Here is an 18910-nt window from a genome sequence, read left to right as displayed (position 1 = left end):
TAAGGCTGGGAACCGTGTGTGTGAGGGATTGCGCCATCTCCAGGAGCAGGTGCCTTCCTGCTGGGGGAGGGTGGGAAAGAGCAAGGAGGGCTAAGTGTCCCTGAAGCTACTGCTAATCTGGTCAGCTGTGTTCAGAGCCTTGTCCTGCACATGGCTCAGTTACGCTCACCTGACCCCAGCATGGACTGTGGCTTCTTCATGTACACAGAGACTCTAAGTTGGTTGTTTGAAGGATCTGAGGCTCTGTGAGTCCCGTGAATTCTCAAAGACCACAAATGGCTGTTCTTCAGTGTACTGTATGTTTTCAGGACAACTCACAGAGCTGGTAGAGTGACCAGCTGGCTTCATTTTCCAGCTAAAAGAGATGGGCTCCCAAGCATGTGTTTTTCAGTTCAAATTTGTGCTATGGGCCAGTTTTGTATGACATGCTACCAGCTCTAAGGTTTTCTCGAAACTAATTGCAATTTTTAAATGTTAACTCTCCCAAGCCAAGAAGGGCACAAGGTAACATGATTAGTACACAACCAAGAGCCATGCAGCACTGGACTCCTTGCAGTGATCTGGGGTTAAATTCTGGGTCGGAGAGAAAGGGCCCCTTTAAATGATAGCTGTCTGTTGCCAACTCTTGAAACTAGGTGCACTGCTTAGGACTTGGCTTCCTGAGAAATACTATTTTCAGACTCTGTGTGTTGTGTGGGCTGATCACGGAGGCAGCGTGATGTAGTGGAAAGAAATGGCCTTTAGAATCAGAAAGCCTGGAGCTGGCACACGCCTGCTGCTGGTCCTAGGTGTGACCTGCGTGGCGGGGTTTTACAGTCTCTCAATCTAGCAGCTCCCCTGTGATGCTGGCTTATACAAATCCTGAGGATGCCAGTGGTAACAGTGACACAGGATTGCACCTGAGCTCCAGGAGATAATATACAAAGCAGCCTCTTTGCCCACCCCACACTGGGTACACCTCTCACCTTGGGGCTTTGTCCCTACTGTGCTATCCCTAACTCACCCCCACATCCCCTGCCCAAAATGCTCACTTCCTCCTCTCACCCCTTTTCCAGACTGACTCTTGTTCCTCTGTTAACACTTCCTTCAGAATCTCACGTCTTCCACGAGGCCCTGCCTTTCAATGCCAACCTGTGGCCATTGCTTCTCTTCTCTGTATAACCCCCAGCCCTTGCATTTCCTCCCCAGGAACTAATCATCTGATAATACAGTTGTCTTTTCACTAGACCATGAGCTCCCTGAATAGTGCTTGACACATGGTAGGTATCCAACTGATGTCTTGGGTGAATGAAGAAGCCTGGAGGAGTTGCCCAAAGGATGCTCATGTTATTCCCATCATCCCCATGCACGCTATGGATGTACAACAATCTTGAGTTGTTTCTGTTTCCTCTCCTTTTGTCCTAAGGGATGTGATTCTAATCTGGGTGTAAGAAAGATGAATTACTTATGAGGAAGGGGGCAGAGGGAACAAGCAGATGAGCTGTAGCTGTTGTTACTTTATAAATAAACACTTGAGACAAACTCTAACATCTTCATGGGGAGACCTGAGATTTGAGGCTGGACCACTTGCTTCTTCCCTGTCCTCCCTGGTTAGCAAAACGCAGCTTACTTATTAGCAAATGTGCGTGCCACAGAGGAGCTGTGCGAACCACAGGAAGACCTGTGACGCAGCGCAACAGCAATATCCTGGTCTGTGTAGCTTTTGAGGATAAGACAGAATCCCTTCAATGAGAAGCTGCTGTTCCACCCGAGCCACAGCTTCCATTTGCATTTTTCTTTACATGGTCTGCTCCACGAGGGTCTCCCGGCTCCGTCTTTGGGAATCTGGTTTGTTTGTTTTTTAATTGTTCCTAGTGAGTTTTGTTGCGTTTTTATTTCTCTCGTTCTGTTATAATTTACCATAGTAACTTGGAATTGCTCAGTGCTTCAAACGGCATGTACCTGATTTCATTTGGTCTTCACCACTTTGAGGCTCAGAGAAGTTAAATGGATTGTGTAGGATCACACGGGAAGTGGTAAATAGTAAACCCGAATTCTGCCACTTGGATTTTCTCTCTTTAAGTAGGCTGTGTGTTTCATTATGTTCTGTTGCTTCCCTTCAGTGATAATGATCCTAACTACCATTTATGGAATGCGTATTATGTGCCTGTGCTTTAGCTAAATGTATCATTTAATCCTCACCGCGGAAGAATTTTCTCTACTTTTCCAACCAGGAAATCAAGATTAAACAAATTAATTAACTTTCCGGAGATCACTGAACTTGTAAAGAACAAAGCTGGAATTCGAACCCAGGTTTGGCTGTGTCTAAAGCTGCTTAACCACTAAGCTCTGAATTACTGAGCTCCTCAAAACCATCCCAGTGGGGTTCAGGCTCATCATAATGACCTGGAGGACTTGTTGGAACACAGAACACTAGGCCCTGGCCCCAGAGTTTCTGAGTCAGCAGGTCTGGGTGAGGTGGAAGTTTTGCAGGTTCCCGATGATGCAAATACATTAGTGACTGGGAGGACTACACTGCCCCTGCCTTGCCAGGTGCCCTGCATCACTGACAGCAACAGTGAGTTTGTAATGGAGGGGAAGGACTTGTACGTGTTATTCCATAGGCCATTTTCAGTAGGGTGTATCCCATACATTATTCAAAATGACTTTAGGGAGAAAATTATTACCGTCATAAAGTGGTGCTGGTTTCTAGGTTAAATTCAGGGTCATGCCGCTGTGATTATGTTTTTCTTTGCAACTATTTATGAAAAGCCTTCTACCTGCTGTGTCCTTACCTCTACAGTGGGAGAACTTAATGTCCATCTGAAAATGGTAACAAAACCATTTATTAATTAAAGGTGAAAATTCTCCAGGATTAGTGTCTCCCTCATCCCTTTACCTTTTTGGTTGGGATGTCCTATGTTTAGCCTTTGGCTTCATAGCCTCTGATTATGATACGACTTACATTCTAAACATATGGAATAGGGAGAGTTAATCCATTTAGAGAGATTGCTCCTCCACTTGACCTGTCAATTCTCCTTGTCATTTTGTACCACCCAAACCAATAGTAACCACTAATCTATTCTCCATCCCCATAATTAAGTTACCTCATGAAAGTTTTGTGAATGGAATAGTGTGGTGTTTACTCTGTTGAGATTGGCTTAGACTCTGCTGATTTCCTTGAAACTACACGTATCAATAGTTTGTTCCGTTTATTCTCAGAGAAGTACTCTGGGCTTTGGAAGCACTGCAGTTGGTTGCATCATTCAGTTTATCTAGATGGTTTTCCATTTGGGGGCTATTACAGATAAAACTGGGAACATTTGTGGCCGAGTTCCTACACATAAATAAGTTTTCATTTCTCTGGAATAAATGCCTAGGAGTTCAATTTCTGGGTCATACGGTGAGTCCATTTTTGGTTTGAAAGGGAACTACCAAACTGTATTTCATAGTGGCTGTACCACTTCAGCTTCTATCAGCAATGTATGAAGGGTGCTAATTTCTTCCCATCAGCACTTGTTTTTATCTTTCCTTTTCTCCTAGCCATCCTAGTGGGTATAAAATGGTATCTCATTGTAGCTGGGATTTGCATTTCCCTAATGACTAATGATGTTAAGAATCCTTTTATGTGCTTATTGGCATTTTCTATATGTTCTTTGGAAAATGCCTATTCAAATTCTTAGTTTTTAATTTGGGTCATTTGTCTTTTTATTGTTGAGTCAGAAGAGTTCTTTATATATTCTAGATAAAATCCCTTATCAGATATAGGTGATATGACTTGCAAGTGCATTCTCTCCCTCTCCCCCTCTCCCTCCTCTCCCTCTCCCTCTCCCTCTCCCCCTCTCTCCCCTCCCTCTCTCCCTCCTCCCCCTCTCTCCCTCCCCCCTCTCTCCCTTTCTCCCTTCTCTCCCTCTCCCCCTCTCTCCCCTCCTCTCTCTCTCTCCCCTCCTCTCTCCCTCCCTCTCTCCCTCTCCTTCTGGGTTGCCTTTTCTGCTTTCTTGGTCCATGCTAGAGGGATGGGGTGCTCAGGCTTCCCAACTACAGGGTGGAGCTGGTAGGGACTGGTAATGGAACAGGATATGGCTCGATTATCACAGACTTTGTAGATGAACTTGATTGGACACTTCTCTGTTTGCTGTGATCCCCTCAGAACAAATTCTAAGGACTTTAAATAACTTTTATCAGCTAAATTATTGTTTTGCTAGGGAACATGACTGCAGAGTTCTGTATGTGTTGTTCTGGAAGACTGGTCTTCTAGAATCTCTTTGTATAATACAGGGTGTTTTACATACTGAATTCTTATCAGGTTTTGTAGTTGTCCTGTGACTTTCTGGTAGATGGAACAACTAAGGAAAACCTTCACTGCACTGCATCCATAGGAAAGGGTGTGTCTGAAAGAGCTGTTCTGGAAAGAGTCACTGACTAAATGAATGGGTTTGAACATTTGGAAGCAAGTAGAAGTGGGGTATGAGAGCCACAGTGGGTGGGGGAGAAGGCACCAAACACTTGACCAGCCAGAACCGTGATCTGCCCTGCTTGTGGGGCATCTTTGCCCCTTCCGTTCAGACACACCAGTCCTTCATAGGCTCGCTGTCCATAAAGCTCAGGAGAGACTGTTTCATTGATGGAGCACACTTAGAAATCTGAATGAAAATAATTGTTCTAAGTTCATGGAAAATGGAATCAAAAGAGAAGTGTACTTTGGTGCAGAAAAGGCTTGTAATCCATGCATAGTTTTTTTCATGGCATGCATTTCCCATGAACTTTTTGAGGACTATCCAAGCACCAATACATGTCATGGTCGTGGAGACCTTGAGAGCAGTGGATATTCTCAAAGGACATTCCTTTATCATACTAAAAGCAATCACATGAAGAATACTAGAATGTTACAAGTGAATCATCGGTCACATAACCCAGCTGGCTCGTGTTTGTGGAGGAAGACACTGAGGCTCGGGTAGCTCATGCTCTGTTCTGTCCCGTAACTGCCCGCCAGCATTGTGCCTCTTGCTGAGGTGCTCCTTCCCACAGCCCCCTTTTCCTATCCAGGAGGTGGATACAAGCTTCCATCACGTCCGCTCCATTGGCCACATCAGCAACTCATCCTTTTATACAAGCATTTGAAAGTCACCAGTCTAGTATAGCTGTTACCTGAATTTTTCTGTTTTTCTTCTTCCTCTCTCTCCACCTTTTCCCTAAAGTAATTCTGCAGCTGGCAACTTTGAGACTTGTTACAGTCCGGAACATTAATAGGGTCTTACATTTTTAGCAGCCTAATGATGAGCATGTAGGACCTTCTATGCTCGTCCCTCAGGGGTTTCTATTCTTGGTATTTATTAAACCTTGTGGTTTTGGTCTGAAGTATATTCAACCTTCCTACATTTAAAAAAATTCAGTTTAAACTTTATACATATGTTTGTGTTTGTGTGTGGGTGTTACACATTTCCTTCTTCTCCGGCCACTAGATTCAGACATTATCAATGTTGGAACTTGCAGATACTTATCAGTTATTTTCTGTGTTTGATGAGGAGAGAGAAGCCATTGTTATCATAATATAATATTTTTTATTTAGTTAAATGTGAGCCTTCTTAAAATCTATTCTTCTTTGAAGTCTGTTTTGCAGTTTAATTAATGCAGCAAGACTTTTTTTATTTTACTCTCAGTGGAGATAATCTTAATCTATTCACAGTGACCTTTTCTTGTGCAAATTAGTTGTACACGCTTGTTTAAGCAAATGGTCCTTTGCATGATGTCTCTTCTTAATGACGGGTTTATAATTGAAAATTGGCTTACTCCCATATGCCTAGTTTGTATGAGAATATAAAAATAGATGTGGACTTTAAAAATATAAATGTATATATCAATATCCCAAAAAGAGAAGGTAAGAATCCAGTGCCTCCAGGCAATGATTAAATTAGACTATTAGAGTCAGAAAATGCTGGTGACATATGCTACTGTCAAAGTCACACCTGTCTGCTCAGCATTGGAAGCTCTTGAAAAATGAGAATGATTTTATCTTGGCTCTGAGAACCGAGGCCTTCACAGCACAGGAGCCATCTTGAGTTTCCCAACTTTCCTGAAACTCTTAATGAACTTGAAACTGCATGTGCTTGTGATCATCACTTTTAATGTGACAGTCCTTAAGCAAAATGAAATGCTTTGTGTGTTTCCTAAGCCTCACCAGCATAAAAAGACCAATGACACCCTCATTATATTTTGTATTTTTTGAAAATGCGAAAAGAATGTAAGAACATTTAACAGCATTGCATGAAAGAAGTGACTGCCTATTCTAGAGCCCAGTTTCTATGCCCCCAGTATCTTTTTTTTTTTTTTTGGTCTTTTTATTCCTTTTTCACATTTCTTGTTTCTTGGCTAGCTTCCTTGTCTCTCACCTCCTCTTTCTCCTGGAAGTCATGTCAGCCATTCTTATCTGAAACCACTTGCTGAGGTAGCTGAATGTTCTTGGTTAAATGTAGAAACGCCAGCTTGAAGGAGAAAACATACTTTTGTGCTTGTGACAGAGGATCACCAAGTCATTTTGAATAGCATGGTTTAGAGGGTGGGGAACTGGAACAATTTTTGTTTTGCTGAATGGCACGGCCTTAAAGAAAAAAGGCGCCGGCGCTGCGGCTCACTAGGCTAATCCTCCGCCTAGCGGCGCCGGCACACCGGGTTCTAGTCCCGGTCGGGGCGCCGGATTCTGTGCCGGTTGCCCCTCTTCCAGGCCAGCTCTCTGCTGTGGCCAGGGAGTGCAGTGGAGGATGGCCCAGGTGCTTGGGCCCTACACCCCATGGAAGACCAGGAAAAGCACCTGGCTCCTGGCTCCTGGCTCCTGCCATCGGATCAGCGCGGTGCGCCGGCCGCAGCGCGCCGGCCGTGGCGGCCATTGGAGGGTGAACCAACGGCAAAGGAAGACCTTTCTCTCTGTCTTTCTCTCACTGTCCACTCTGCCTGTCAAAAAAAAAAAAAAAAAAATTAAAAAAAATTAAGAAAAAAGAGAGGCAACAGCAGCAGCCAGGACTTGTTTTTTCTTAAGTCAGGGGAGGGGAGAACAACCTATTTTATGTGGACCCAACAGTCTGGTTTTGGAAGGAAAAGGCTGGAAAAGTCAAATTGTGACCAGGACTATGAGACTTGTCTGTTGTGTACTGTGGGGATGAGAGAGCCCCAAGGCAGTGTCCACCATCACAGTTCACATTTGTTTTCCTTTGTACAACGGCACCCCGCCTCACCCCCATAAATGGAAAAGTGAAAATCCGTGCACATGTACACCCACCAGTGCTGAACCATGCCAACAGAGCTTCATCTGCTGACTCCTCCTCCTCTCTCCGCAGGTATGATTATCGGGAAATGCTGCACAATGCCACTTTCTGTCTGGTTCCTCGTGGCCGCAGGCTTGGGTCCTTCAGATTCCTGGAGGCTTTGCAGGTAAGAGACCCTGAGACCTCCCCAGAAGAGGGCTGAGGCTGGAAGTCAGACTTTCCCATCCCTCCTGGAGTGGTTTCCTTGGAGGTTCTGAGATTTTCCCCAAGACAATCTGAAATGTGCTCTAACTGTGGCGAGTGGAGGGAGGGGGCTTTACTCCTTGGCTTCACACATGAGAGTTGATGGTTTGGCCACCAGGGGCGGTGGGTTCTTTGGGGACATCTTTGCAAACAGAAGGCAGATCTGATTGCCATCCTGGCCTGCCAGACAGCCTAGCTGGGCTCCTGGAAGGGGCCCTGCCCTTTCCCTGGAAGCCAATCTCAAGGGCATTGGAATTGGTCTATTGTCAGCACTCCACCAAAGCAAAATTGTTTTATTCCTGTCTTGATCATCGCTTCCTTCCTCCAAGTTCTGAGAGTACTGCCCAGCAGGTCAGAGGTCCTGGATCCAGCCCAGAGCCTGTGTGGGAGCCTCTCTGCTCATCAGCCTCAGTCCACAGAAATGCCTTCCCCTGACCGAGAGAGGTGTCCATATTTCCCACTGGAAGTTGCGATCCCATGCCCTTGCTGCCTGTCCTCCTTCATTCTTTGTCCCTTGGCTGCTAAGTTCTTTCTTCCTCTCTGTTCCACCTTGCCTGAAGCTGTGCTTTTGCTGCAGTACTTTAAACTTCCCATCCCTGTCATCCTAAACACAGAGCATCCTGCCGTGTCCTCCCGTAGAACAGCTTCCCTCCTCTTGAAAGTCCTTCCCAGAGAGCTCCGTGCGTCCTACTAAGGAGGCCATCACCGATGTTCCTGTAGCTTCCTCAGACACTGCACAGACTGTTCTCTGGTTTGGGTGATTGGTTATTTGAAACCAATGTTTTGTCATTAGCCCGGGATCTCTTGGTTAGATTGCAGTGTGGATACTAAATTGATAGGACTGTGGCTCCAGCCAGTCCACACCAAAAGGGCCAAGGTCCTGCTTCAGGTGTTTGCACAGCAAGGGGAAGGTTAAGTCCACTAAATGCCTCCTGGGAATGCTGGGCCCCATTCTGCAGCTCAGGACATTGGGTACGCCGCTGTGCCTGTGGCGTGTGGCCGTTACCTTGACAAAACCGTTTACATTCAAGGTTGGTTTTATGCTCGGATTTTGTTGGTGAAAGCTTTTGTTACATCGATAAAACTTCTGCAGAGAGGCCGGTTGTTTCGATGGAAGTAAGGTCAGCCAAACCATGTACTAGAATAGAAATAGGGTCTTAGCATTCTAGGGCAAGACTTACAAATATTAAGATCTAGCTAGCCTGGATACATACAGCCGTCATGTGACTTAATAACTCCCAAATGCTTGCTTTCCTTCTGGCCTGAGCCGTCCAGTAACCATGCAGCGCCAGAAATGCCCATAATTGAATTCGTCCTGATTTCACTGCAATTGGAACAAATCCGCCGTTGCTTTCCGCTCACTCACGTGGTCCCTTCTTTGCTCAGGCCGCCTGCGTCCCTGTAATGCTCAGCAATGGATGGGAGCTGCCATTCTCTGAAGTGATTAATTGGAACCAAGCTGCCGTCATAGGCGACGAGAGATTGTTATTACAGGTAAGCAAGGTGCAGATATGGCCGCCCCGTCCACACTTGCGAAGAAGATGAATCCGAAAGGTCAGCTCTAGAAAAGAAACCTTATCGGGAGAAAATTGCCTGTGTCATGGGGAATATGAAGTCATTTAATAGGACATCGCTCACTTCCCACCACAAAATCTGCCCAGGTCTGTGGGATAGAGTCTGGAAAGGAGAATTCGCTGGTTGAGAACGTGAGCCTGGCTGGTGACAGGTGGTGAATCTCCATCCCATCCCTAACCAGAATTTTGTAGAAATGAAAGCAGAGAGACTTTACAGCACCCTGCAACTTCATGTTCCTTTTTCCTGTCGCCGCATTTGGCTTCAGATTGATTTTCAGAAAGAGAGAGCTTTCTAGGCTGGGTTTTTGTTGTTGGTGTTATCATTACTCAGATGATCCAGTCGGGGAGCCTGAGCAGGTGTTATCTTTAGGATGTACGTTATCAAGAGTATCCTCTAAGAGAGTCTGAATGGCCCAGGAGCTGTGTAGGGAGGGACATTAACAATAGTCACAAAGGACTCAGAGGGTGGGACTAGCCAGGAAGAAATTCTAAAGTCCCTTTGTCTGATAATGTTTTAGGCTCAACTAAAAGTCTACTCCTTCTTTCTAAAATTATGGAATATTTTAATGTTTTTCTTTCATGGTACTATATACTGTGTCTCCAAACCATCACAAATATTTGTAGAATGACTTCATTTATGTCCTTTTTTAAAAAAAGATGTCTAAAAAATGGCATTTCTTTGTCATGGGCTATCCTTCTGAACTGCTGGAGCGCTCTCCCTGAATTACAGGTGAAATGTGTAACTGAGAGGGCCAGGAGCTGACAAGCCCAGGTGTCCCCAGCTCCCGAAATGTTCCTTTTGTGTGGTCCTCACCACTTAGGTCTGGGACCTCAGGTACAAGAAGGAAATGTCATCTGCAGTATGGCAGATTGTGTTCATTTGGGATGGTTCTGCCCTAAATATAATGCAGTGTCTTAGGTGTTCATGAAAGAGCCTGGCATTTTGGGGCAAGGACTACATTGTTGGCAATGCTTCTCTATTCTGATTTCCTTGAGGAAATCCTTGCAGAAATTCTGAGGAAGAATTCACACACAGAAATCTTGCATGCCTAAATCATTCAGTAGGAAAAAACCAAATGAAAGTGATATATGCAGTGCTTTTTCATATGGCCTTTTTCTTCTTTTCTTTTTCTAAACCATACACACTCATGGAAGGAGGTTTTTAGAAGTAAAGGACATGAGGAATATTAGGCATGATCCCTCCATGTATGTGCCCACGTACCTGTGAATTTTTTTAAAGATTTATTTAATTATTTGAAAGGCAGAGTTACAGAGAGGCAGAGAGAGAGAGAGAGAGAGAGAGAGAGAGAGAGGTCTTCCACTGGCTCACTCCCCAGATGGCCACAATGGCCAGAGGTGGGCTGGAGCTGGGCCAATCCAATGCCAGGAGCCAGCAGCCCCCCTCCAGGTCTCTTTTGCGGGTACAAGGGCCCAAGGACTTGGGCCATTTTCTGCTGCCTTCCCAGGCCATAGCAGAGAACTGGATCGGAAGTAGAGCAGCCGGGACTTGAACCGGCACCCATATGGGATGCCAGCACTGTAGGCGGCAGATTTACCCACTACTCCACAGCTCCGGCCCTGTACCTGTGAATTTGGTTTGAAACAACTTAGGAGTTTGATCTTGAGAGAGAGATTCCAGGTGACATTTTGGTTTTCTGGTTGCTGCCATTTCACCAAAGTTGATGAGCATTTAGCCTCCTGAAGCAACTTTTTGGCTTGACTCTGAAGATTTTTGTTTTCATTCAACCCCCCTTGCACCCAAACTTGCTGGTATTTTTCTCCTCCCACATGCAGTCTGTCTTTGTACAGCTGCCTTCATATTGAACAGCAACCATACTGTCGTTAACAATGGTTTTAAGGAGTTGGCATTGAGCCCAAATGTCTGCTCTGGGAAATGTTTTTGTTATAGTACAAATTTTCATTTCCTGTTTTAGAACAGTTAAGATGTTTTTATTTGCATGTATTCTTGTCATCATGTCACCAAGAGAGCTCACTGTGGCTTTCCTGTATCTGTTTTGGTAGATTCCATTAGATCTGTAGCCATACCTGACCTTACTAAGGCTTCATTGAGTTCTGCAACTTCAGTTCAAACTGGCTAAACGGCAATGAGATTGTCACTTTGCCCTACCTTTCTCTTAAGTCAAGGAGATTAATAACCAATAGCAAAATGCCATGAGAACTTGGAACTCTGTCTTTCCAATCCATTGGAATTGTCTTCTGGTCCATTGGAATTGGAATTGCACTTTGCAGAGTGTCAGACACAAACCAGCAGAGTATCTTGCATGTGATGTAGCAAAGTCAAGATGCAGCTATATAAATATGAGAGAGGGCAGTGTATTCATGGGTGAATCTGTGATGTCCTTTTCTCCTTTTGTAAGCTCTGCAGACTTAATTTTATGGTGGCCACATAGTTTTAATAGCTTAATGCATTTTCCTAATGGATTGGTTCCTTATGGCCACGATGAAACAGTGATGCCAGTTCATATGACTCTTAGAAAATACAGTTGACATTTTGAAAAGGGTATGCTGATCATGTACAGGATAATTTTTTTCTAGTCTTTCTTTGGCAATGTAGGTGGTTTTCTCATAAGTAAATAAAAATAAAATTTCTTTGACTTACTAATGTGCATGGTTTCCGTACCTTCTCCAAGGATGTTTTATACCCATTTGACCTTGACCTCTGATTTCAGGTTCTTATTTGCCTGCTAGTGTTTTTTCATTGCTCTGAATCCAGATACAGAGTTTGGGGCCAAGGCTTAATATCTGGTTTTAGACCTTGCCTCAGCAACTGAGCTTTTCCTTCTGTTCTTACTGTGGGTCAGTCCCATTGCTCTTCCTGAGAGGAGTTCTGAATCAAATAATGTGCTGCCATACCCTTCACCCTTGTGGAAACTCAGTCACAGGCTTAGTCAAATGCCACAAGTAACTTTCCTATTAAAGCAGCAAACAGAGCCTTCCCCCTTTGGTCTGAGCTCTCTGATTAGTCATGCATTAGGGAGGTGAGCATGCAGAAAGAGGTGAGCACAAAAGGGCAGTTGCCAGTCACAAGGAATCTCCCCTAAGAATAGAGATTCCTCAGATGAAATAGACCTTGAACTATAGGTAAATATAGGGAGCAAGTCCAGAGCATTGCCAGGAACCCAGAAAGTACATTTCAGAGCTACAGATCCAAGCAAATTAACATGCAGACATTAAGCACTTGGTCCAACTTTGAATCGAATCAAGCAGTCCAACTTTGAGTATAATCCTAATGTCAGAAAGTCAGAGTTACACAGAGAGAGGAGAAGGAGAGAGAGAGAAAGAGAAAGAAGGAGAGAGAGAAAGAGAGAGAGAGAGAAAGAGGTCTTCTATCCAATGGTTCACTCCCCAATTGGCCACACGGCTGGAGCTGCACCGATCCGAAGCCAGGAACTAGGAGCTTCCTCCGGGTCTCCCATGTGGGTGTGGGGGCCCAAGGACTTGGGCTATCTTCTTACTGCTTTCCCAGGCCATAGCAGAGAGCTGGATTGGAAGTGGAGTTGCTGGGTCTCAAACCGGCACCCGTGTGGGGTGCCGGCGTTTTAGGCCAGGGTGTTAACCCACTGTGCCACAGCAACGGCCCCCATAATATATCTTAATTGAGCTTCCCATGATCAGGTTCTGTGCTAAATACTCACATAATCTACCTTACAACTTTATGATGTTAGAACTGTTTTTATCATCTTATAAATGAAGAAATGGAGTATTTGAAAGATCATCTAGGCCGGCGCCGCGGCTCACTAGGCTAATCCTCCGCCTAGCGGCGCCGGCACACCGGGTTCTAGTCCCGGTCGGGGCGCCGGATTCTGTCCCGGTTGCCCCTCTTCCAGGCCAGCTCTCTGCTGTGGCCAGGGAGTGCAGTGGAGGATGGCCCAGGTGCTTGGGCCCTGCACCCCATGGGAGACCAGGAAAAGCACCTGGCTCCTGGCTCCTGCCATCGGATCAGCGCGGTGCGCCGGCCGCAGCGCGCCGGCCGCGGCGGCCATTGGAGGGTGAACCAGCGGCAAAGGAAGACCTTTCTCTCTCTCTCTCTCTCTCTCACTGTCCACTCTGCCTGTCAAAAAAAAAAAAAAAAAAAAAAAAAAAAAAAAAATCATCTAACTTGTCCAAGGGAACCCAGCTAGTAAATGGTAGAGCCTAGAATCTCACTTTTGTCTTTTGTCTGACACCTGTGCCCTTATACTTACCCATTAAGTTATACTGCTATTAAAAATAATGATATCCCTATGATGGCCTCAAATGGTAATACTCTATCAACTCTTATTTCTTGAATAGGTACTACCTAAAAGCCACTCTACTAGGCTTAAAATATGTAGCAAAATGAAAAGACATAGATCCTTCCTATAAAATTATTTCGTAGAGAGTGGTGACGGTTAAAAATACATGACATTTGAGAGATTGAGTTAGATTATCTAAGAAGACCTTTTGCAGTTATTTTGTAATTCCTGGGGACAGATCTTAAACGTCCTTAGAGATGAAGTCTTTTGGGCTTCCCTTAAGGCTAAAACTACCTTTCTGCAAAACTCAGTTGCCCGTGTACAGGGTCAAGGATTTCTGGGACTCTAAAAGGAGGAAACAGCAATTGTGACTGCAGGAACAACCTGTGCAGTGATACGCTGCTGCGGAGCCTTAGAGCTGAGCTACGTTAATACATAATTTTCATGCATTGGAAGTCTTTGAGTCCGGTTCGCATTCAGGGTTCTTTGTACCTGACACTTCTTAAGGACATTTCAACTCAGAGGTTGGCAATATTTGGTAGGTCTGTGTGCCAGAAGTTGAATGCTGTGAATAAAAGCCTCTTGCAGTTGGGTTGTTTCAGTCACATGCATCTTTTTGTTTTACAGTTATAATTAGTGTGTGTTCACCTTGTGTTACAGATTCCTTCTACAATCAGGTCTATTCATCAGGATAAAATCCTAGCACTTAGACAGCAGACACAATTCTTGTGGGAGGCTTATTTTTCTTCAGTTGAGAAGATTGTATTAACTACACTAGAGGTAAGTGAGACTGCTTGGATCTTGAACTTGAAGAATGGGCCTTTATATATGTCTCTCAGCCTTTTGTTTTGTTATTAGTAATGTGTGATTGATCAGCTTCAATAAAACCACATTTCATGTACTTGGATATGTCAGTTAACCCTCTTTTACCTGCCTGACCATGCCCAAGTAAAACCCCTGTTTCTGAAAAACTCCAAGAGGAATATTGCCATAAGGAGAAATTATATTCCTTGACCCCAAGATTGTCTCTGTCTTACATCATTTCAAGAGCCCATGGATAATGACTCTCTTCCTGTCATTCACACTCAATGGCACCCTTTGAAAACATATTTCCGGAGCTCATTTAGAAAAAAAGATAGCGTAAAGGATAATCCTCTTCATTCCAAAAAATGTGAGCAGTTTACTGAGCCCCATAGTCTCATTGCACTGGAGAACAGCAAAATTAATCTTAAAGCATAAAACCCAGCTGACCAGGATCAATGTTGCAAGGTTTAATTAAGATCAAAATCGGTGTTGCACCCATCTGCTGCAGAAGGGGTTAAAATTTATGAGAGAAAATCTTACAGGCAGATGGGTGCCCATCTTCAAGTTGCCTTTTTTAACACAGGAGGAGAAAGAGAAAGGGAAGCCTTGAGATGATTAAAACCATTGGCAACAGAGCAGATAGGAATGGCCTGAGGCTATAGCAAAGTAATGCAAAGAGCTAAGAAAAGATTGAAGAACTGCACATCATGAATTACCGGCTTTTGGGCAGGAGAGTAGACGTCCTCTGGTGAGGTGGAGTGTTGAGGTGGTGCTGGGCTGTTCACAAATGAGCTGGGGGCATTTATGGCCTCACTTTTCAAGTATTTTCTTTGGAAAAGTATTTACTGCTCCAAAAGCTAATGTAATTGGGAGCATACACTGAGAAGTCAGATTAATACCCAGGAAATTAGAGTCTCCCTGTAGGTCTACGTCTCTGTTTTCATACCATCCCGAGTGTCAGAGCCAGAGTGGGCTGTGCCTCGGGCACACGGGGCCCTTCTCCACCTGTAGCCTCACCTGTGCTCCTGCTCTTACCTGCAGGTGAACCCCCATCAGTATCCTTTCAGGCACCATGTGCATTTTTTTCATCCTGGAACTAAGTGGAAGAGCTCTTTGGGACCCAGGCCCATCCCCATGAAGGGTCACAGTGGCTTCCAGGGGCTTCTTTGTTGCAAGCAGCCTTTGCTTTTTCCTCAATGAAAATCGGTTGAGTTTTCACTTCTGTTGAAAGCAGCAGTCTTGTTTTCTATGCAGGACCCTTCCTAGGACATTTCTTAAAAAACTGAAAATTGGGGGCATCCCATATGGGTGCCAGTTAGAGTCCCGGCTGCTCTGCTTCTGATACAGCTCCCTGCTAATGTGCCTGGGAAGACAGCGGATGATGGCTCTGAGAAGACTCAGAGGAAGCTCCTGGCTCTGGTCTGGTCCAGCCCTAGCCATTGTGGCCATTTGGGGAGTGAAGATCTGTTTCTCTCTCACTCTATCCTCCTCTCTGTAACTCCTTCAAATAAATAAATAAAAGTCTTAAATTACTAAAAAAAAAAAAAGCTGAATATTATTACATTTCTTTTTTTTTTAAAGATTTATATATTTATTTGAAAGTCAGAACTACACAGAGAGAGGAGAGGCAGAGAGAGAGAGCGAGCGAGAGGTCACCCATCCACTGATTCACTACCCAATTGGCTGCAACGGCTGGAGCTGCGCCAATTTGAAGCCAGGAGCCAGGAGCTTCTTCCGGGTCTCCCACGTGGGTACAGGGGCCCAAGGACTTGGGCCATCTTCCAATGCTTTCCCAGGCCACAGCAGAGAGCTGGATTGGAAGAAGGGACTAGAACTGGCATCCATATGGGATGCTGGCACTTCAGGCTAGGGTGTTAACCCGCTGTGCCACAGCGCAGCCCCACATTTCTTTTTGGAGTAGAGAGTGCTTCTTATGTAAATTTTGGAAAACAATGGAAAATATTTGAAGCATTAAAAATAAAATAATCTACTCATATAAAAAATGACTGACATAATACATATACAGGTAAATATTTATGCCTTCATTGTTATGTATAAACTTAAAATTTATTTTAATTTTAAATTTAAAAGGTCTTTCTATGGAGCAGGCATTTAGCCTAGTAACTAAGGTGTCTGTCGCATATCTGAATACCTGGGTTCAATGCCTGACTCAAGCTTCTAACTCCAGTTTCTTGCCAGCCCAGACACTGGGAGGGAGCAATGATGGCTCAAGAAATTGGGTTCTTGCTATTCATGTAGGAGATCTGGATTGAGTTCTCATCTCCCTGCTTTGGCTTGGCACAGCCCAGCTAATGCAGGCATTTGAGGAATAACCAATAAATGGGAGCTCTCCTTCTATCCCTGTCTCTGCCTCTCTGTCTTTCAAATAAATACATTTTTAAAAAAGTTTTTCTATACTGGCAATGTAAAATTTTTATGCTTAATTATATGTTGATATTTTGTTTTTATTATTTTAACAGCCATATGAAATGTCACCATTACATCACTTAATTTGTTGAATTAATCTCCAATTTGGGTATATTCAGTTGTTTTTGGTTTTCATCATTATACACATTATCAAACAAATAGTCTCAAAGCGAAATTGTCATACAGTTTTAAGATTACTTCCTTTGTTTAAATTCCTTGATTTTGAATTCCTGGTTCAACAAATAAGCTAAGATTTCTACTGCAATTTGTCAATTTTCCTGTGATTGAACTTAACTAATTTATATACCAAGCAGCATATATTAGAGAACCCATTTTGATTATCTTGGGTTTTTTGTTTTCACTTTCACTAATTTTGGACATTATATCTTTAAAAATGGCAAGTCATTTTCTTCATTTCATTTTTATTTTTTTTACTCAGGCAGCTCACAAAGAAAGAACTAGAAATGGCCATGATATTGTTGTTCTATTTTATTCTCATTAATTTTTAAGAGCTCATTATATTAAAAATATTAACATTTTGACTTTCTAATGCAAATTTTCTCCCCAATTTATGCCTTTTTGCTTTATGATGAGGCAATATTTTAATCTGTCGCTTCTCTACTTGCTGCTATTTAGAAAGAACTTTTCAATTCATAATTTTATATATATGTATGTGCACACAAATATGTTGTTTTTATATTTTTCCAGCACTTTCATGATTAATTTTTTTATGTAGCTAATTCATCTAGTTTACTTTTATGTAAGATATCTCTTGAATAATCTACCATTTTTTTAAAATTGTTATCTACTTGCCCTAACACATTTCTCAGGTTCTTCTCTTCCTTGGTATTTTATGCATCTGTGGATCTATGTCTGGCCTTTTAACTCTGTCCTATAAATTGTCCACATCTAATATACCCAGACCATATGTTTTTAGTTTTTTTCACTGTTAAATGCCATCCTATGGTGAACCCTTATTTACTTAAGCAGTCTGTTTAAGTAGTCTTCCTGCTAATGTTGTTTCTAACTATTACTGATTTAGAGATGTGTGGATAATGTCTTTATCCAAGAAATGACTTTCTACATGTTTCTTAGACTGCATTTCTTCCTGTCCACTTAGGATGGAGTTCCTGAAGTAAAATTACAGAGTCAGTATGATAGGCATTTCCTTTCCTTTTTTTTAAGATTATTTATTTGAAAGAGTGACAGAGATAGGCCAGGCTGAAGCCAGCAGCCAGGAACTCTATCTGGGTCTCTCATGTGGGTGGCAGGAACTAAAGTACTTGGGCCATCAACCACTGCTTTCCAGCACATTTGCAGGGAACTGGATGGAAGAACAGAGTAGCCAGGACTTGAAGCAGGCACTGAAATGACACGTGGGTATCCAAGCATTGGCTTAACTTAGGTGTACCACAGCACCCACCAAAATACAGACATCTGTTTCTAAGGCTCATAGTGTATTTTGCCAAATTATTCTTCATAAATCAACAGAGTCTTGCAAGCTGTCTTGGGGAGACCCTCTCTTTTTGCATTGTTTGTCAGTCTTAATGATTGTAATTAAAACACACACATATATAACCTTGCTAATTTGCCAGATAAAAGATGGTATCTCATTAATTACATTTCTTTTGAGTAAAGTTATATTGCATAGATCTGGTCTCTTGACTTTTAAGTCAGCAGTGCTCAATTATACTGTAATAACAGTAGATGTGTTGCATTCATCAGAATAAGATCTTAACTCAAGCTGTTGTCATCTCTGAACCTGGAAAAACCCTTCTTTACCTTGGATTTAAGTCATGTAATTCTTTAGTAACACAGTTGTTTTTTAAAACACCAAAAAACCATATACTTCATTCAAATGTATAACAGCTGTCAAATCTCTTTATATAGTTCCAAGAGTGGATTGTAATGATTTAACCTCTCAACCAAACTGCCTGTGAGATACCACTCAGCTTCTGTCTTAATTCAGAACTCAGATAACCACAGAATTCAGCATAAGCAGAAAAGCAGAGAAAATATCATCCACATATACAAATAAACAGAGCCAATGTGCTTTATAAAAACAAATTTTTAAGTATCACATATGAAAAATGCCCACTTGGAGTAGATTTTAGGTGATTTAAGTGTCTGGTCAAAGGTTGATTTCCCAAAGTATGAAGATAATGCAGAGTTACCCTTAGGCAACATGGGCTTCGGGATCCTTGACTGTTCTGTACTGAGACTCTGGATCTCCGGGTCCTTCTATGTTTCTTGCAGTGTTCTAGGCCGTGGGGATGAGATTACTGAGTTGTTGGAGATTATGAGCTCGAGCTGTAGGTAGTGCTTAAAATTGAAAACAGGACATCTCATCCTTCTCTCCAGTGACAGGGTCAAGTTTGTACATTTCATT

At 43.2% G+C, this 18910-nt stretch overlaps 1 protein-coding gene across 3 annotated transcripts in view; it reads left to right on the top strand.

Moving 5' to 3' along the window:
* Positions 1–18910, top strand: part of EXT1 (exostosin glycosyltransferase 1) — a 309087-nt gene that overhangs the window by 263282 nt on the left and 26895 nt on the right. For all 3 annotated transcript variants that reach the window (XM_089335608.1, XM_002710745.6, XM_089335607.1), the window contains exons 2-4: positions 7311–7404; positions 8868–8975; positions 13951–14070. In XM_089335608.1, the coding sequence (XP_089191734.1) occupies positions 7311–7404; positions 8868–8975; positions 13951–14070 (322 nt within the window). The remainder of the gene's footprint in view (positions 1–7310; positions 7405–8867; positions 8976–13950; positions 14071–18910) is intronic.

Source organism: Oryctolagus cuniculus, chromosome 6 (genome assembly GCF_051225735.1).
Source record: "Oryctolagus cuniculus isolate XC-2025 breed Fujian yellow rabbit chromosome 6, ASM5122573v1, whole genome shotgun sequence".
In the NCBI taxonomy this organism is placed as follows: Eukaryota; Metazoa; Chordata; class Mammalia; order Lagomorpha; family Leporidae; genus Oryctolagus; species Oryctolagus cuniculus.
Note: the sequence above shows the minus strand (reverse complement) of the source record. Positions and strands in the feature narration are given on the sequence as shown.